This window comes from Cololabis saira, chromosome 24 (assembly GCF_033807715.1).
Source record: "Cololabis saira isolate AMF1-May2022 chromosome 24, fColSai1.1, whole genome shotgun sequence".
NCBI classification, from domain to species: domain Eukaryota; kingdom Metazoa; phylum Chordata; class Actinopteri; order Beloniformes; family Belonidae; genus Cololabis; species Cololabis saira.
The window spans coordinates 2,894,936-2,910,839 of NC_084610.1; the positions used below are offsets into that span (position 1 = coordinate 2,894,936).

Below are 15,904 nucleotides of genomic sequence, written 5' to 3' on the forward strand. Positions count from 1 at the left end.
TTTGGAATGGTTTGACATAGAGAGTCGTGGGTGGTGTCATCACATTCTGTATGGAGTCCTTGACCTTCATTGGCCTGAATTAGCCCCGCCCCTTCTTCTGATTGGTTGTCCCTTTTTTCTGCTATAACTTTTGAATGGTTTGACATAGGAAGACGTGGGTGGTGTCATTTCTGATATGCTTATGGGGGGCGGTGGCCGTGAGTGCGAGGGCCCGTTCATCGCTGCTTGCAGCTTTAATTATTTTAATATTGCTGATTATGGCTTACAGTTTAAGATTAAGATTGCCAGAATATTCTAATTTTTTGAGATAGGATATTTGAGTTTTCTTAAGATGTAAACCATGATCAGTATTAAATATTAAATATTACAATATATTAAATATTACAATATTAAAATAATAAAAGGTTTGCAATATTTCAGTTGATTTGTAATGAATCCAGAATGTATGCCATTTTTGCATTACAGAAAATAAAGGACTTTATCACAATATTCAAATATTCTGAGACAGTCCTGTATATCAATAATTCATTAAATCACACTGTAATTGCTCTCACCTTCATCCCTGGGTTACCGGGATATCCTGGGAGACCTGTGATTCCTATTGGACCCTGTAGAGAAGAGAAATCTGTGGTCAACTCCCAAAACTAATAAACAGATACAACTCTCATTTCAGATGACAAAACAAATATTAAGCAAGTTAATTAATAAAGTTCTTACCAAAGGACCTGGTTTACCAAGGTCTCCTGGCGTGCCACGCTTTCCCTGAGAAGAAAAACACAGGAAATGTCGTAACCCTCCTCTCTTTTGGGGTGTGTGTGCGTTTTCAGGTTGTTGCTGGTGTTTCTTACCGCAGGACCGGTCGGCCCGATTCTTCCTCTCTCTCCGGGCAAACCAGGTGGTCCCTGAAAACAGACGGCAGTTTTAGCATCCGTGTGGGTGGACACCCGGCTCTGATCAAAGATTACGGTGGTGTTTCCTACCAGTGGGCCGGCAGCGCCCATGGAACCCGGGGTACCAGATGAACCCTGCAAAATGGAAGAGCACAAGTTGGAAACGTGCAGTTTCAAACAATCCAGGGGCTCATATCTTTTTTATTTTACCATACCTTGCTTCCAGCTGCTCCAGACTCGCCTCTTGACCCGGTGAGTCCAGCGTGTCCCTGTTGGATTTGAATTCAGATCACTTTGTGATGCTTTTTTACTTGAAAAACAAAAACTGTTTCTTCAGAAGTCAAAGCTTACCTTGTGGCCTTTAAGTCCCGGGGCACCTGGATTTCCTGGGAATCCTCTCACACCCTGCATTACGAGAATTAATTACTATGAATGATCATGTTTAAATAATACCACAGTAAATGTTGATGACGGTGATTACCGATGATCCTGGAAACCCTGGCTCTCCAGTTGAACCTGAAGATCCTGATTCTCCCTAAACAGAGAAAAATTTTAATTGCTGTTTGTTTTTTCTCTTTCTTTTTTTCTCTCGTTCTTTTGGTTTATTTTTTATTTTTTTGTTTATTTAATAAGGATCCCCATTAGTCTTCTCCATGTGAAGACTATTCTTCCTGGGGTCCACACACAAAGACATACAAAAAATTACAATAATCACAAATCAAAAAGGGTGAAAACATTCACCAGAATTCCTAAAATAATAAATTAAAACAAAAACAAAATAAAAGATTAAATAACCAACCAAAAACATCAACATCTTAAGTAACAATATTTGCTACCACTATATATTCTAATATACTTACAATTTAAAATATATTTAGTATTTAATCTGTAATATACTTATACTACTATACTATATATACTCATAGCCTACAGTAATTTCAAATATATTTACTATTCAATTTATATTGAAAATTAAATTTGGTGAAGAGGAATGTGGAGATGGAGAGGTGCCTAGCACTCTTGAGAGGAGATGGGTTTTGGTGTGACTCACGTCGGATCCAGGTTTTCCTGGAGGTCCGTCAGGTCCTCGGTGACCCGGCTCTCCCTGAAAGAACACACGAGTAGATCTCAGTGTCTCAGCTCTAGAAGTGAACTTAAAATGGATCCCGGATGTATGCATGTTCCTACCATTGCTCCTGGATCTCCAGCCTCCCCTGGAATCCCCTGACCACCAGTTGGTCCCTGAACAAGGACATCAGAACCAGCATTAGCTGCTTTGTGATAAATGAGTTGACCAGAGGTGGCAAATCCGGCTTCAGAAAGTAAAAGTCCTACCATGTATTTGTTCTGTCCATTCACTCAACCAGCTGATTCTAATCAGCACAGCTCTTCAGCCAGGTAGATGAGCTAATTAGTGAACTCACCTGGTTTTAGTGAATGGACAGAACAAATATATGGCAGGACTTTTACTTTCTGAAGCCGGATTTGCCACCTCTGGAGTTGACAAACAGACAAAAAAGGTTTTGCTCAGAGGAAAAGACTCACTGGTGCCCCGGCGGGTCCTGGAACTCCTCGTGCTCCTGCTTCACCCTGAAACAACAGAATGTCATACTTGCACAAACACACACATTTTTCCACATTTAAAACCAAATTTGCTTTTTATTATAGGCAGTACTGGAGTTGAGGGGGGACGGCATCCCCCCTGTAATAAAAACGGTCCAAATCATCCCCCCTGTAAAACTGCCATCCCTCCTTTCCATCCCTTATGTCATTTCATCAATGAATGTGGTTTTACTGCTATTTCAACATTTAGAGTCATCACCAGAAAAATAACACCAGAAAAATAACTTATTTGACAATTTTCACCTGTTTCAAGTAAAATTTATCTTCTCATTACAAGCAAAAAAATCTTGTTCCACTGGCAGATTTTTCTACTTATTTCAAGTGAAAATCTACTTGAAAAAGGTGAAAATTGTTGTTTTTTCCAGTGATGAGTCTTGTTTAAGTGTAATGAGATTTTTTTACTAAAATGAGACATTTTAACTAGAAATAAGACAAATACTCTTGTTAAGATTGTGAGTTTTTGCAGTGATCCATGTTACTTATCCTGTGAAGGACAGAGTCATATTGATAAGTTCAGAAAAGTGTTTTTTATTGTTGTGTTTTGATGTATTTGATGTAAGCCCAGTGGATATTTAAAGCTTACAGAAGGCTGCATTTAACTGCTGCTATGTCATTCCTGCAGTATTTCTGCAGCTGTTTTGGTCACTGCTATTATTTGTAATATATTATATTATTTGTAATAATATGATCAAATCCACCATCCCCCTGATTCTTTTTTACAACTCCAGTACTGGTTATAGGCGCAGCTCTGCAGGACACACCCGTGTCCCCGACACCATCCTCGCCGCCATACTCGACTTCTCTCCGAAATCCAAAGCCATCTGTGACATCAAGTGTCCCTACAAAGAAGAACGGACATGACTCATTCTCTTGTTGAGTTTGACAAACGGATAAGTATTGGTTTGAAAAGGAGAACAGCTCACCCCGGGAGGCCCGTGTTCACCAGGGGGTCCTGGTTCTCCTGGATTACCTGGTATACCCGGCTCACCGTCAAAACCTGGAGGCCCTGGAAATCCCTACAGCGTTGATGTTTAAATATCATTAATGTGAGAAATTGTCGATATTTATGGAAAAATGGAGCATCTGTTTTTTTTCTTTTGTAATTTTTAGTTACAAAATTAAGCCCTTGTACTTATTCAGTCAGGGTTAATTCATTAACATTGATCGCGACTCACCCGTCTGCCTTTAAAGCCTCGAGGTCCGGTGTGTCCCTGAGCTCCTGGAGGGCCCTAAATGAGAAATATTATTAAACCAATCACTTTTTCTTTGCTTGAGCACAGTTAACTGGGTGCTGGAAATCACTACCAGCTGGACAAACTGTGACGTGACTCAACTCAACCCTCCTGGGTCTGAATCTTTCTGATTGAGTGTACTCTAAATGTCTGGAATCTAGAAGACCATTTTTGTTTAGGTATAGAGGTGTCAAAGTCTGTAATAGTTGGTACCAGATTGCAAACAATTGTAGGTCCCTATCCACCTTCAAAAGTCGCTCAAGAGAACATTTAATTCAACAGTGTAGACAAGAAAGCTCTTGCTTTTCCCACTGTTAATGTTTCTTTTGTACCGGTACTTGATATTCTGTGTTGCTACGGAAGAGTATTAGGGCCATGCAGGAGAAAAAATATTTTGAGAGGTGAAGATTTTTTTTTCTTGTGCACTTTGAGAAAAAAGTCGAAATGTTGAGAAAAAAGTCAAAATTTTGTGAATAAAGTTGAAATTTCGACTTTAGTCACGAAATTTCGACTTCATTCTTGAAATAGTATTTCAACATTATTCTTGACATTTTGAATTTTTCTTGACATTTCGACTTTTTTCTCTGCATTTTGACTTTTTTCTCGACATTTCAACTTTTTTCTCAATATTTCAACTTTATTCACAAAATTTTGACTTTTTTCTCAAAATTTTGACTTTTTTATCAACATTTCGACTTTTTTCTTGAAGTGCATAATGAAAAAAAAATCTTCCTCCTCAAAATATTATTTTCATTTTTCTCCTGCCTGGTCTTCCGTAGTGTTGCCACTTGTTCAGCATAATATTCATATTTTCATGATCATGTCTTTATAGGTCAACAGTCATTTTTTATTTTCATTTTCATGTTCTGCATGCAATTTTTATGATGTATTATTATTTTTTTTATTTTATATTTTGTATCCTCATAACTATATTGTTAAATGTTATTAGGTGGGGGCTCCTCATAAGCCTCCTGGCTTGCTCGCTCCTCCCTGCACAGTTTCTTTTAACTGCACTTATTTGTGTGATGTTATTTTTATTGTATGTGCTAAATAAAACTAAAACTAAACTAAACTAAAATCTACTGCAGTCAATGATGCTGCGACTGCACCGAGCTCTGGCAGCACTCGTCTTGGATGTTGTTTCAATAGCAGCACTTGAAATGTGGATGTTTGGACAGATTTGACTTTGTTAAGTACCATATTTTCTGGACTATAAGCCGCACCTGCATATAAGCTGCATCCACTCTATTTAAAAAAAAAAGATATGCAAGCCGCAGATATTTATGTGGTTAGATTAGATATTTACTACATGTACAGAAGGATTTTGAACTGTAAATGATGTACATGTTTGTACCTAAATAGATCTTTCCTAACAGTGTCTTTTAACACGGCAGCAACTTTGCTGATTAAAACGGGACAGAGCCAAGAGAAAATAACCGCTATTTATTTATCTATTTATCTGTTTGAAATCTGCTTCTACCTACTTCTATCTGCTAAAGAAGAAGTAGCGTATTCTTCTTTGCATTTATTTTGTCTTAGTTTTGATTCTAATTCCGGTTAGAGCGCCCCGAGCGGTGAAAGAAAAATCCACAGAATAGCTGCACCTTTGTATAAGCTGCATGGTTGAAAACCTAAGAAAAAAGTAGAGGCTTATAGTCCAGAAAATAAGGCAATATTGATCAGCTGTGACCAATACGAAGTGGGCGAGTCCCAGCTTGCCAGGCCTGTTAGTCCGTCCTGCCTGCAACATGGCGCTGTGCCATACGAGGAAAGATACGTCTGAACCGCTCTACTCACCATGGGTCCTGAAGGTCCAGGGTTTCCCACCACCTGAGGTCCACAAAGAAAGAAATTGATGTCTTGTCTGAAGCCACAAAGTCCTATGATAGATGACTGTTCCTTTATTTGTACTATACTTACATAAGGAATATCTCCTGGTTCACCTTTCTGTCCCTACAAGACAAGAACATTGATCATTTGTCAGTTTACCTGTGTCATAGTTTAAAAGGTAAATATATATGTGTCTAAACCAGCCACTTACCTGGAAGCCCATGATTTCTGGGGGAAAACAAGATGCAAGTCATTAGTTGACAGTTGACATTTGATTTGCACAATTTGTCTTAAAGGGGGCCTATTATGGCATCTAATACCTATTTTCAACAGGCCTTGAATGTCTTAAAAACAAGCTTTTGATTGTTTTCGCTAAATAAATTAGAAATTCAGCCTCTGATCCATGTCTTTATCTTCCCATTCTCTAACCTCATTATCTATGTGGGATTCTGAGTGGGCGGGGCTATGATAATGAGGCTCTGTGCTGATTGGCTGCCTGACTGACGCGATACACTGCTACGGAAAAATGGAGGAAGCTCCGGCAGACGGAGTTATTTACACCGTGTCATAACTGCATGCGATGCGAGCGAGCGTCAGCGACAAAATCAATTCCATTGCTTTATTTTCTATTGGACTGTCCTAACTGGACGCAGCGATGCATCGCGCCGTTTTGAGCTGAACATTTGTCGGACGCCCTGCTTCTATTTTCTTTCAGCCGCTCCGGTTGAAAGCCGGTAGAAAGCGCTGTAGGAAACAGCGGATGAGGAACGGCTGATCCAGTTAGTTGAAATGAGAAGTTATCTCTATTGGCCCTTTTGCACTAGTCCTTACTTGGCCCGACTTTGCTCGTCACGCCTCTACCCGCCTCTACCCGTTTTGTCCCCGTGTGTTTTTCCACATCCAGGGGAGAAGTGGGTAGGTTGGGGTGAAGCTGCTGTGACGTACTCGATTGCGCAACCGCTTTGTTCATGTCGGCGCTGATCAGAGCGGCTGAGAGTAAAACAGCCCGTCTACATCCATTTTTTAATTCTCTCCTCAGCCACCAGGTTTATGAACATCTGCACCTCAGAGTTGGATCATGAAACAGACGTTTTGCGCTTTATTATAAAATCGCCGCGAGCCGCGAGTCATTCTCGTGGACGCTCATGCAGTTACACGGTTTTATAGTTGTGGGCGTGGTTTGCATTTTGGTTACGTAACGACGGGAGCAGAATCTTATTGGCTCGTAGATCCACATCACACAGGATGGATCATCCGGGCGGCTGTACAGACACTGCAGAATTTGGTTGCTTTCCTCCTTCTCTGAGTTGTCAGGCTGAGGGGAGACCAGTTTGTATATGTTAAAGCAAGAAAAAACCTGTTTTTCATAATAGGTCCCCTTTAAGGCACAATACATCAAGATGTAGGTAACTAAAACTGAGCTAGTACAAGGTTTTTAGATTCCCTGATGGTTGAACCTTGTTCAGGTGCAGCATAGGTAAACTGGCCTCACCAATCCTGCCGCCGGCGCTGGCAAAGCTGTCGCAGACGGGGCAACACTCGCCCTCAGGGGTGACCACCTTGTTGCAGTTGGTCAGAGCTTCACACTGGATCTCATCACAGATGGTGACGCCGTTGTCGCAGACGCACACGCGACAAGGCTCGGGTTTCCAGATGGCGTTGTGCTGGTAGACCTCGCCCTCAACCGTGCAGCTTTGTTCTTTATTCTCCTCTACAGCTGCAAGAGAGCACAAGCAGGACGATGACAACCACGGTGAAGAGAAACTAGTTTAAAACTGAACGCAGGGATTTATTTCAGTCTTTTATGTAAGATTAATATATGCATTTGAGCTAGGCTTGGTGTCTTTGCTTTCGTAAAGCTCTTGTCCTCATTTTCACGAGTATTTGCCTTATCTGATTTCCTTACCTGGCATCAACAACTAAATAAAATGAATACCCATGATAAAATAAGTATTTAAAGTGCCAGAAAATGACAAAGTGTAAGAAAGAGTTGTAAAGAAAGTGCTGCAGTTGGATGTGAGTTATGACGTCAGAGGGGTTAGGAGAGGACGGGTTCTCGGAAGAGATGCATCTTCAAGAGTTTCTTGAAAGTCTAGAGGTGCTGGTGTTCTGATAGACACTAGAACCTCGTTCCTCGTTCTGTGAACCTGCAAGTGTGGACTTAATGATCAAGCAGGAGAATAAGCCTTGATTTAAAAACACTGGAGACCCTGAAGTCTTTTCGTAGGACGACATTAGCGACTTAAACTTGTCGTGGGTAGCCAGAGGTAGACAGTTGAGTTATGGCGAGTAACGATGTCACGTGAGCTTTGTCTGGCTGGTTGAACAACAGACGTGCCGCTGCATCTGTGGAGGTTTAACCGAGCATGCTGACGACACGTGAGACGGGGATTGTAATCATTTAGGAGAGAAATGACCGTGAGGACCCAGATAGGACAGTGATTGACGGACAAGATGTAGAAATTGTAGAGTCCTACAAGTATCTGGGAACTATAATACACAATAAGCTGACATTTGAGAGTAACACCAACTTAATTTACAAGAAAAGTCAGCAGCGTCTGTACTGTCTTACAAAACTGTCCAAATTCCATGTAGATTCATCCTTGATGTCCATGTTCTATCATTCTTTCATTGAGTCTGTATTAACTTTTTCTTTCATTTGTTGGTTTTCATCACTTAGGGTAAAGCAGAAAACTGTTCTTACCAAGGTGGTTAATGTCTGTAGTAAAATAATTGGCTCTGCTCAGGTGACTCTACAGGACCTGGATAACAAACAGCTGTATAGGAAAGAAAAAACTATCCTATGGGACTGTTCCATCCTCTACACCAAGAGTTTCAGTTCCTCCCATCGGGTATATATATATATATATATATATATATATATATATATATATATATATATATATATATATATATATATATATATATATATATATATACATATATACATATATAACAGATAGAAACATTCTTTTGTACCTTCTGCATCTCCTTCTCAATTCCATGAGGAAAAGGTAGCTGTTGTGGGGCTTGGATTTTTAGATTTAAACTCGTTGTCGTTTACTATGTGTATATGTGTATATATTTCTGCAAAATTAATTGCCCCATTGGGGACAAATAAAGTGATTGGTTGGTTGGTTGGTTGGTTGGTTGGTTGGTTGATTGGTTGGTTGATTGATTGATTGATTGATTGATTGATTGATTGATTGATTGATTGATTGATTGATTGATTGATTGATTGATTGATTGATTGATAGCTCAAGATAGAGATGCCACATGTTCAGAGAAGGTTAGGGTAGTGGCAATTAGGGCCACATGGGTTTTTCTGTTTTATTGGGGTTTTTTTTGAGTGAGTGCTGCGTTATAATCTACGGTGTTGACGCCTAACTGGCATCACTTGTCATCACCACCTCTGGGTTGGCTCGGACCTCTCCGTTTGATCTTCTCTGCCTCGACCTCCACAGACCTTGTTTCAGCAATGGCAGCTGTAGTGACTATCTTTAGACTTTAGACTCTTTCTTCTTTAGACCAAACATCTTACTCACTTCATGAATGGTAATGACGACAGGAGATTTTTTACGCGTTGAGTACGGCAACAGAACCGTCAACAGAACGATAAAACGCTGTGTTGCTCTCCACCGTCACTCGTTTATTCTTTTAACTGACATAAGCATCAAAACAAACCATCAGCTGCTACGGAAGCCCCACTGGCCCAAACTACCGAAACCATTAAGGCAAAACAAATATTAGTAGTGAAATTTAGGTTTTAATCACTAAACTATAAAATAATAACTCTCAAAACTTAAACTGAAATATATTCCTTCTCTGTGAACAACAAGGCATATCATGCAATAAAAGAGTTAACTATAAAGTAAATTATAAGCTATACATGGCGCTTACAGCAGCATTTCAAATCTTGTTTTGGGTTGCAACATCAGAAATGAGGATGGATGGACAGATTAGAGCAGAATGAATGAAAGATGCTGCTTTGAATGTGCTGAGTTAAATCAGCTACCATGTGGTGACAGAGGTCAGGTGGGCGTGTCGCTACCTAATAACGGGCTGGTTCATTCTGCCCGTTAACTCACCTTTGGATTAACCAGGTGTCAGCCTGTAACATGAGATGTTACAGATATGTGCTCTTACCCTGACAGGATCTGTAGCGGGAGTGTTTTTTATGTTCTGTCAAAATAAAAGCACAGACTTTTGTTGTTCCAGTCAAGCGTTACCGATGGTGTGTGTAGTATTATTATTATTTTCCCTCCTTGAAATGTACGTGTTAACTCAGTGTTCCAGGCCTTAAGATGATGCAGCACCAGGGCTGGCCTTCAAAAGCACTCTCCAGAAAACCTGTGGGTTTTTTTTTGACCTATGACCCTAAGCAGGTACTGTATATCCAGCTGTGGTTAAATCCTGACATGCAACGATATCAACACAAATAAAAGTATCAAACTAGGGCTTTACCTGGGGCCGGCTCCGTACTGGGACCAGGTTCTGAGGTTAAGCACACGGGGCAACACTCGCCCTCTGGGATCATGGTGTTCTCACAGTCACCGAGGTCTTCACACACTACGTCCTCACAGATGGAGGTGCCCGTCTCACACACACACACCCGGCACGGCTCCGGGCTCCACATGTCTTTGTCGTTGTACACATTTCCATTGTCTGTGCAAGTGCCTTCAGGAAACAGAAATAAACTCAATTAGTGTCACAGACTGAAGGAAACACCATCCAGTTATGTTTTTGAGGTTTTTTTTGAGTTACGAGAGTAAGTAACCACGCCTTTGGATTTACTTAAAGACACACATACTTTACACAAATGATATGAAATTGGCTTTGCTTTTCAGGCAACCATTGGTCCGACACCCTAAACCAGGGGTCAGCAACACGCGGCTCTAGAGCCCTAGTGGCTCCTGGAGCTTTTTCAAAAATGTTTGTCCTTTTTTTTCCTTTTTTCTTCTTTTTTTCCTTTTTTTTCTTTTTTTTCTTTTTCTTCTTTTTTTCTTTTTTCCTTTTTTTCTTTTTTTTTCTTTTTTTCTCTTTTTTTCTTCCTTTTTCCTTTCCTTTTTAATCTCGACATTTTGACTTTTTTCTCGAAATTTTGACTATTTCCTTGACATTTTGACTTCAACATTTCATCTTTTTTCTTGAAATTTTGACTTTTTCCTCGAAGTGCATAATGAAAAAAAAAAATCTTCCCCCAGTTATAATAACTAATATAGATAGCAGCATGTGTTGCCTTCATTCTAAGGCTGATACAAGACTTTTCATTTTTTGCATATTCGTTTTTTGTGTTTGGATCCAATATGGCTCTTTCAACATTTTGTGTTGTCGACCCCTGCCCTAAACCATTGATCCGGTTTCATGTTTTGGGAACTTAATAAGAAAAAAATCATGTCCTTACAAGGTCTTTATAGTAAATAAACCCCCTGATGAACAACTACACATGACATATTGTACCATATTTTTATTTAGTTCAATAAAACTAAACCATGATGCAGAAGCAGTGCGTAAAAAAGGAAGGAGGGAATAATGAAGATAAGAGCTGCCACTCAACTCCATTAGATTATTTGATCATCAGCACATGTGAACGTCTCTATGAGCAGAGGTTTAGTCGGTGTGCTGCTCTGGAGATGTGTGTTAACATAAGGCAATGGAGGAAAGACATCAGCACTGGTGTTAGAGAAGCCACTGCTGCTGCCCATTGATCTGGGCGGGGGAAACGTCCAACAGTTAACGGCAAAAAAACTGAACACAAGACAAGTCTTCCCATGAGTGAATCAGACTTTATAATTCCCAGAGAAAGAGAGAGGAGAAAGTCTCCTCTCTCTAAAAACAACATTTTTTTCTTAGATTTGCAAATTTGGATCTATAAAAAAACAAACCAACAAACTTCTGGATGATATTCTTAAAACATTCAAGACCAAGACAGAGATCTTTGCCCACATACCACAGTGCCACGTTTTGAGAAAACCAAGCACAGATGTTGAAATCACCCGTTAACGTCCCAACATCAGCCTGATTCCACCGCTATGGGGACCTTAAAAGGATTGTACATGAACGTCCACAATCCTTCATGAACGGAAGAAAAGCTGTCGGCAAAAGTTGTTGATGGTTGTTGTTGTACTTAAGTTTTTCACACACTGCTTCTGTCTTCTCAATAAATATTGACTTATGTTAAATGTAATATGTAATTCATGTGGAGTTTTATTTGCCTAATTTTAAGACTCAGTAAGGACAAAAGTTGTTTCCTTTTTAAATTGCATCCTCATATCCTTCATATTGAAAGGTGAAGTTGTTTATTTTCCCCTCAACTGCCCATCAAAACCACACATTAGGTAATACATACAGTAAGGTCTGAAACAGACTGTGAACTGCCTGGAAATACAAAAATCAGTCCAGTTTTCAGATGTTCAAGGGGGAAAAAAATCAAGTATGCATGTTTTTCAAGTAAATCCATCTCAGCAAACAGCTAACATGCTTAAATTATACAGACATGCCACCAACCTTCATTTGATGTTAAAGCCACTCTATGTAGTAACACCAGCTCTGACCACATGGAGTCACACATGAATGTTCTTGCGGTATGCTGCCCCCATGTGGTCAAAGGTCACATAGAGTGCTCTTAAGATAACATTGTGTGTAAAATAAGACTTGAAAATACAAAGAAACGTCAAACGTCATGAAGGAGGCAGCGATTTCCCAGAGGAATACACCTTGTTTGGTAAATAAGCTACTTGCTCAACTTGTTTTTGTGCAGCAGTTTTTATTGCCCACGCGTTGGTTGAGAAGTGAGCTTATCTGGTAAAAAGTAAATGTATTCCAAGTGCAAACTGGAAACCCAGAACACAACGTTTATTTCACAGTGGTGTGCACAAGTGGGAACCTGAAGAGGAGGGCTTCAGGTTGAGCGAGGTGAAAAAGAGCGCCACCAACTGATGAGTTGAGGAATCAAACAGAGCATAAAAAGGACCAGGACGCTGAGAGGAATGCACAGGTTGATTTTCGGGTTTACCGGCGTCTCTGTGGGGCTGCTGTCCTGCAGCCGAGCACACAGGGCAACACTCGCCCTCTGGGATCTCTGAGATCTGGCAGTCACCCAGATCCTCACACACCACATCCTCACAAAACACCGTCCCCATATCACAAATACAGACTCGACAGGGCTCGGGCTTCCATATCTCATCGTTGGAGTAGACTTGGCCATCTTCTGTGCAGGAATCTTAGTGAGAAGAACAGCAGTTGACATCAGTATGCATGGCCATCGGCAGCTGGTACAGTCAAGTGATAATTGTGGTAGTTTTATGGGTTTTCCGTCTGGAACACCATAAAACCAAAGCCTGTTCTCATGGTACATCTTTAAATAGTCACAAAGTGAAGGGAAATGTGTTGTTTCACATTGGAGAACACAGATTCTGACCATTGTTGCATGACATTGAGCACAATTCCGAAAGTGATATTTGTTAACCTGTATGATTAGTTACATATAAAGTAGTTACATGTGCAGTGATGAAGCCGCTGACATTGCCATCAAGACATGAAAAACAACATTAACAACAGGTAGATTTCACTCATTCATTGCTGATGGATTCATTTGCTCATTTTCTGCCCAAAAAATACACTGATCTCTAGTATGATTTGCGATAATAAAAATCATATTACTTATTTCATGTGAACGCCAAAAAAAGTCTTTACCAAGGTGCACATAACGCTATAGCAAGATAGAAGACGGGGCAGCTGGAGGTCTTTGTTTTGCTTTGGGTCCATCATGTACTACATAAACAGAAGGAGAGGACTAATTACTGATCTGCTGCAGCTCTGGTGATTAGTTATACCATTCCTACACACCTCCTTCTGCACCAGACCTGAGATTTTAAAGCCACTCTCTGTTGCAGTACCAATTGTGACCACATGGAGCATTTATATCTGGCGCGTCGACACCCTGTATTTAATGATGTCATGTTGCTGCCATCTGGTTGCAATTAGTGTGCCAAAATGCTAAATTTAAAAAAGAATCATCTGTCCCTGCTGCCACTGGCTTTTGACTAATCTGTGTCATTCTGACGTGTAGTTTTACCATATTATTGTGTGTTGTCTTTATGTGTTTGTATGCATTTCTTCTGTCTGTACAACAAAGTGCACCTCTGGGATAATAAAAGTATTCAATCCAATTCAGAAATCAACAAAAACACCTTTTCAGCATCCGTCATTCCAATGACATGCCACATTCATCATGGAGCATCTTTCCGCACATAACTCATCAAAAAGTTTTGAATCCACCAAGAAATGGGGGAAAGTGAGCTCCCATAAACGGTGGTTTGCTGGCTGTATATTTAGATATGTGAGTGAGTGTTTCCTAGAACAAATTGAGGATATGTGAGGAACAGACAGTCCGGTGTGAAACGCTCTCCCAAACATCAAGTTCAAATATGTATTACCGGTGTTTCTGTCCGTGTTTCTGTCCGTGTTTCTGTCCGTGTTTCTGTCCGTGTCAGGGGCCCGTGCTGGGGCTGCTGAGCACACGGGGCAACACTCGCCCTCGGGGGCCTGGCTTGTCTCGCAGCCCCCTAGCTCTTCACACACCACTTCCTCACACACCACAGCCCCAGCGTCGCACACACAGACCCGGCACGGCTCTGGGCTCCAGATCTGATTGTTGGAGTAGGTCGTGCCGTTCTCTGTGCAGGAATCTTCGTGAGACAGAACAGCAGCCAGATGAGTGTTGAGGGTTATTCCCTTTCAGAGGACATCATTACGGGGGTTTCAGATGCGATAACGTCCCTGCAGAACCTCCTCTGTTCTTTAAAGTACTGAAAGATCGTCTAAAAGTTTATGAAACAACTCTACACCCAGTACTGGAGTTGAGGGGGGATGAGGGGGGATGAGATCCCCCCCTAAAATAAAAACGGTCCAAATCATCCCCCCTGTAAAACCGCCATCCCCCCTTTCCATCCCTTATGTCATTTCATCAATGAATGTGGTTTTACTGCTATTTCAATATTTAGAGTCATCACCAGAAAAATAACACCAGAAAAATAACTTATTTGACAATTTTCACCTGTTTCAAGTAAATTTTCACTTGAAATAAGTAGAAAAATCTGCCAGTGGGACAAGATTATCTTCTCATTACAAGCAAAAAAATCTTGTTCCACTGGCAGATTTTTCTACTTATTTCGAGTGAAAATCTACTTGAAACAGGTGAAAATTGTTGTTTTTTCCAGTGATGAGTCTTGTTTTAAATGAGATTTTTTTTACTAAAATGAGATATTTTAACTAGAAATACGACAAAAATCCACCATCCCCCCTGATTTTTTTTTACAACTCGAGTACTGTCTACACTAATCTAGTCTTGAATGAATCATGATGATTTGTGTCCTGGTTTCCTCAGTTTGAGCTGTGGGAGTCTAAATGTAAACACTCAAAATAGCCTTGAACGTTTGTGGCACTTATGAGTCAGCCCTTCGCCCTCACCTCTCCTCACCTCTACAACCTCAGAAGAACAGCATATAACTTCTTTTTTTCTCCACCATCTCATTATCTATTTAACAAAAATGAAGAAGAAAAAATAAAAGAAACATGTGGGCAATACTAAGTACCCCCTTACTGCTTCCATAGATTTAAGATCAATCCCAAGCAGCAGCTGGTAATTATCAGTGTGCAGACCTCTACAAAAGCAGACATTTCTGTCTTTTTTCTGGTCTGGAGCGTTCAAGCATGTGTTAACACACTGCCAAGAGGGAAAGATGTAAGTAGTGGTTGCTGCACATCAATCTGAAAAAACATTACAGAGCATTTCTGAAAAATGTGTACGTCAATGTTCCAATATGTGCAGCTAAAACACCAGGAGACTCAAATTAAAGACTGAATGAATCTTGGATGTCAATCTACATCTACAATCTATTGGGTCATGGGGGTGCTTAGTATTGCTCACATGATTTGTGGCCTGGGGGAAAAACAAGTTACACGTTCTTGTTTGTCTGAGGTTTAATTTGTCTGCTACTAAGATTCATTGTAATCAAGTGATTACTATTATATTTTAACACAGAAAAAAGGGGTATAGGGGTGTTATTATCTCTCTCACAGACGGTTGTGCAGAAGTGATGTTTAAAGGTTCTTAAGGTACAATAAACCTCAAGTGCCTTACATAGTAAAATATATAAATATGATTCAATAATTTACATTCATAAACAAAGCATAAAAGCTAAAAGCAACTTTCAGGTTCCCAGACTTGATCAGCTGCGTGTCTGAAACTGCTCTCTTCAATCATACCGTCTAGAAAGGTCTGACGTCCCGTCATCGTCGGATAAATAGATGGGTTCATCAAAATGT

The 15,904-nt window shown here is 40.3% G+C and overlaps 1 protein-coding gene across 1 annotated transcript in view; it reads right to left on the reverse strand.

Moving 5' to 3' along the window:
* The window catches only part of LOC133425418 (collagen alpha-2(V) chain-like), a 56,137-nt gene that overhangs the window by 32,317 nt on the left and 7,916 nt on the right, over positions 1-15,904 (reverse strand). Inside the window, exons 2-19 of the mRNA XM_061716267.1 lie at positions 10,040-10,252; positions 7,068-7,292; positions 5,787-5,803; positions 5,666-5,698; positions 5,543-5,575; positions 3,689-3,742; positions 3,437-3,529; positions 3,275-3,352; positions 2,436-2,480; positions 2,079-2,132; positions 1,942-1,995; positions 1,372-1,425; positions 1,242-1,295; positions 1,106-1,159; positions 981-1,025; positions 849-902; positions 718-762; positions 555-608 (exon numbers count right to left, since the gene is read on the reverse strand). Coding sequence (XP_061572251.1) covers positions 555-608; positions 718-762; positions 849-902; positions 981-1,025; positions 1,106-1,159; positions 1,242-1,295; positions 1,372-1,425; positions 1,942-1,995; positions 2,079-2,132; positions 2,436-2,480; positions 3,275-3,352; positions 3,437-3,529; positions 3,689-3,742; positions 5,543-5,575; positions 5,666-5,698; positions 5,787-5,803; positions 7,068-7,292; positions 10,040-10,252 — 1,259 coding nt within the window. The remainder of the gene's footprint in view (positions 1-554; positions 609-717; positions 763-848; positions 903-980; positions 1,026-1,105; positions 1,160-1,241; positions 1,296-1,371; positions 1,426-1,941; positions 1,996-2,078; positions 2,133-2,435; positions 2,481-3,274; positions 3,353-3,436; positions 3,530-3,688; positions 3,743-5,542; positions 5,576-5,665; positions 5,699-5,786; positions 5,804-7,067; positions 7,293-10,039; positions 10,253-15,904) is intronic.